The 2,209-nt window shown below is 44.2% G+C and overlaps 1 protein-coding gene across 1 annotated transcript; it reads left to right on the top strand.

Moving 5' to 3' along the window:
* Nucleotides 1-552: 552 nt before the first annotated feature.
* Nucleotides 553-1,338, top strand: olig1 (oligodendrocyte transcription factor 1). The gene has a single exon (XM_085375077.1). The coding sequence runs from the start codon at nt 553-555 to the stop codon at nt 1,336-1,338; it is 786 nt and encodes a 261-aa protein (XP_085231203.1).
* Nucleotides 1,339-2,209: the final 871 nt, after the last annotated feature.

The following is a 2,209-nucleotide window of genomic DNA, read 5'->3' as shown; positions in this document are numbered from 1 at the left end:
ATATCCTGTCTTACACTGATCCAAATGTTCAGTGAGCTTGTCATGGTGTTCTTTGGATGACAACCTTGACAGTCAACCTCATTTGACTGTCAAAATTCACAAAGTTGGATGTGCATATGTACATTTGTAAAGAGCACATGGCATGTCGGGGAGGAGGAGAGCTGAGGTGGGGGCATGCGAGGGGATCATTTAGCTCACTTCTCCACTGTGTGAGCCGTCATTCTTGCCTCGCGCAGCTGTGGAAATGAGATAAAACCGGGATGCCACTTTAGAAAGCTCTCATTTGCTCACTACTCCGGAGCCAGAAACCTCAGAAGTCAAAAGTCACTGTGCTGGATGGCAGCTTGCAGTCTTCTGCAAACAAAGGGGAGCGCAACAGGTGGAGGGAATGACAATTAGATTTTACAGCTTGTGGATTTTTCTTTTTCTTTTAAAGTTTGAGTAAAGTGGGGTTTTTTTTTAGCTTTGACTATTAAATTCTTCTTTGGCTTTTCTCTCAAACTTTATCTTTGGCTGAAGTCTTCACCGGACTGCAGCTCTTCTTAGGAGACTATGAATGTGCTGCCAAGCCCAGTAATCAGAGCCCGAGAGCAGTCGCTACCTCTCTGCGGCTCTGGGTCTGCCCAGGACTTATCCCACTGCCCTCCAGGTTTCAACTTGAGCTCTCACCTAAACCCTGCACCGATGCTTGGCCTCCCAAATGGCCAGAGATCAAGCAAACCACAGCGGGAGCTGAGCCCTGAGGAGCAGCAGGAACTTCGAAGAAAGATCAACAGCAGGGAGAGGAAGCGGATGCAGGACTTAAACATTGCTATGGATGCTCTGAGGGAGGTCATGGTGCCTTATGCCTCCTCGCCTTCATCTGCTTCCTCTCAGTCCCACCAACATGGAGCAACTCCGGGCCGCAGACTCTCCAAGATCTCTACCCTGGTTCTAGCCAGGAACTATATCCTCCTGCTGGGTTCATCTTTGCAGGAGATGCGGCGGTTGCTGGGGGAGGTAAGTGTAGGAATGGGGGTGACCACAGGACCAGTCCCCCGGCTGCTGCTTGCAGGAGGGTGGCCCCTCATTTCCAGTCCCGGTCAACTCCTCCTCACCCAGGAATCCCTCCTCTCCTCAGCAGCCTCCTCCTCCTCTTCATCATCATCATCTCCCTCCAGTTCTTCATCATCTGCAGGAGCCAAATGTCCGTTGCTTTCTCCAGGTCCCATGGAGGCCCCACTGGCCCCCATGCAGTGGAGCTCTGCAGGTGCTCCAGCAGGGTCGCTGTGTCCTTGTGGAGTCTGCAGACTGCCCAGATTCAGTCACTCCACTCTAGCTCCCAGATTCCCAAAGTGACATTGAAAGTTGAAGAAGTTCGCTGAAGAATGGACTTGAATGCAGCATTTTTTATATGAATTGTTATTTTTCTAACATTTTTAACATGTTTATGATATGTTACTACACTACTCACGCTTATCATTTGATTCTTTTAAAAAGCATGATGGAAGTATTTTTCTTTTATTCTTTTTTTTCTCACTCTCACAATGTTCTGCATATTAGCTATAAACTGTAATGACTGTGTGCATAATACACGTAGCTACAGTGTTGTGCTGCAGCAGAGGTTGAATAACATTGTTGGCATAAGACTATGAAATCTCGGCTTATTAGTTTGCTTTCAGTTTTACTTAAAGCTTGAAAAAAAAACTTGTTTATGTCATGATTTTGTTTATCTTTCTGTTTCAAATTCAATGGGCTCCACACCAATCACTTTGTGAGTCTTAATGTAGCAGATTTGCTGGATTTCTCAGTTTTGAACCCTAAGTTTTGATAACTGGAATGTTACCACAATAAATAAACAACAATAAACTCTTGATGTTTGAAACCAAGTCTTTAGTAACTTTATAATACTTTAAACTTTAAGAAATGTCTGTATTCCAGTTTGAAGGTTCATATTAGCTGATTGTTGCATTAGAGGCAGAAGGAAGAGGAAAGGAAGTGTCCAGTTGTGTCAGAAAGAAGGAAGTAGCAAATAGTACAGACCTTACTAGCTAGTATGCATATTAAAAAATAAGTGGATTTTTTATCCCACAATGCATTGCTCATTGCCCAAAAAAGTCAAAAGAAAAAATAAACCACTGTTAAACTGAGTACAGATGCACAAGACTGCAAGATAGCTAAGCACCAATCAAAGTTTATTATGCCGTGTTTTTCACACATGTGCTTCAGT

Source organism: Diplotaxodon limnothrissa, linkage group LG16 (assembly GCF_057381915.1).
Source record: "Diplotaxodon limnothrissa isolate DT_005_m linkage group LG16, D_limnothrissa_male_GT1.1, whole genome shotgun sequence".
NCBI lineage: Eukaryota > Metazoa > Chordata > Actinopteri > Cichliformes > Cichlidae > Diplotaxodon > Diplotaxodon limnothrissa.
This window is presented reverse-complemented; position numbering and strand designations above follow the sequence as displayed.

Coding starts and splice junctions, on each gene's coding strand:
- olig1 (XM_085375077.1), top strand. CDS start 553: ATGAATGTGCTGCCAAGCCCAGTAATCAGAGCCCGAGAGCAGTCGCTA.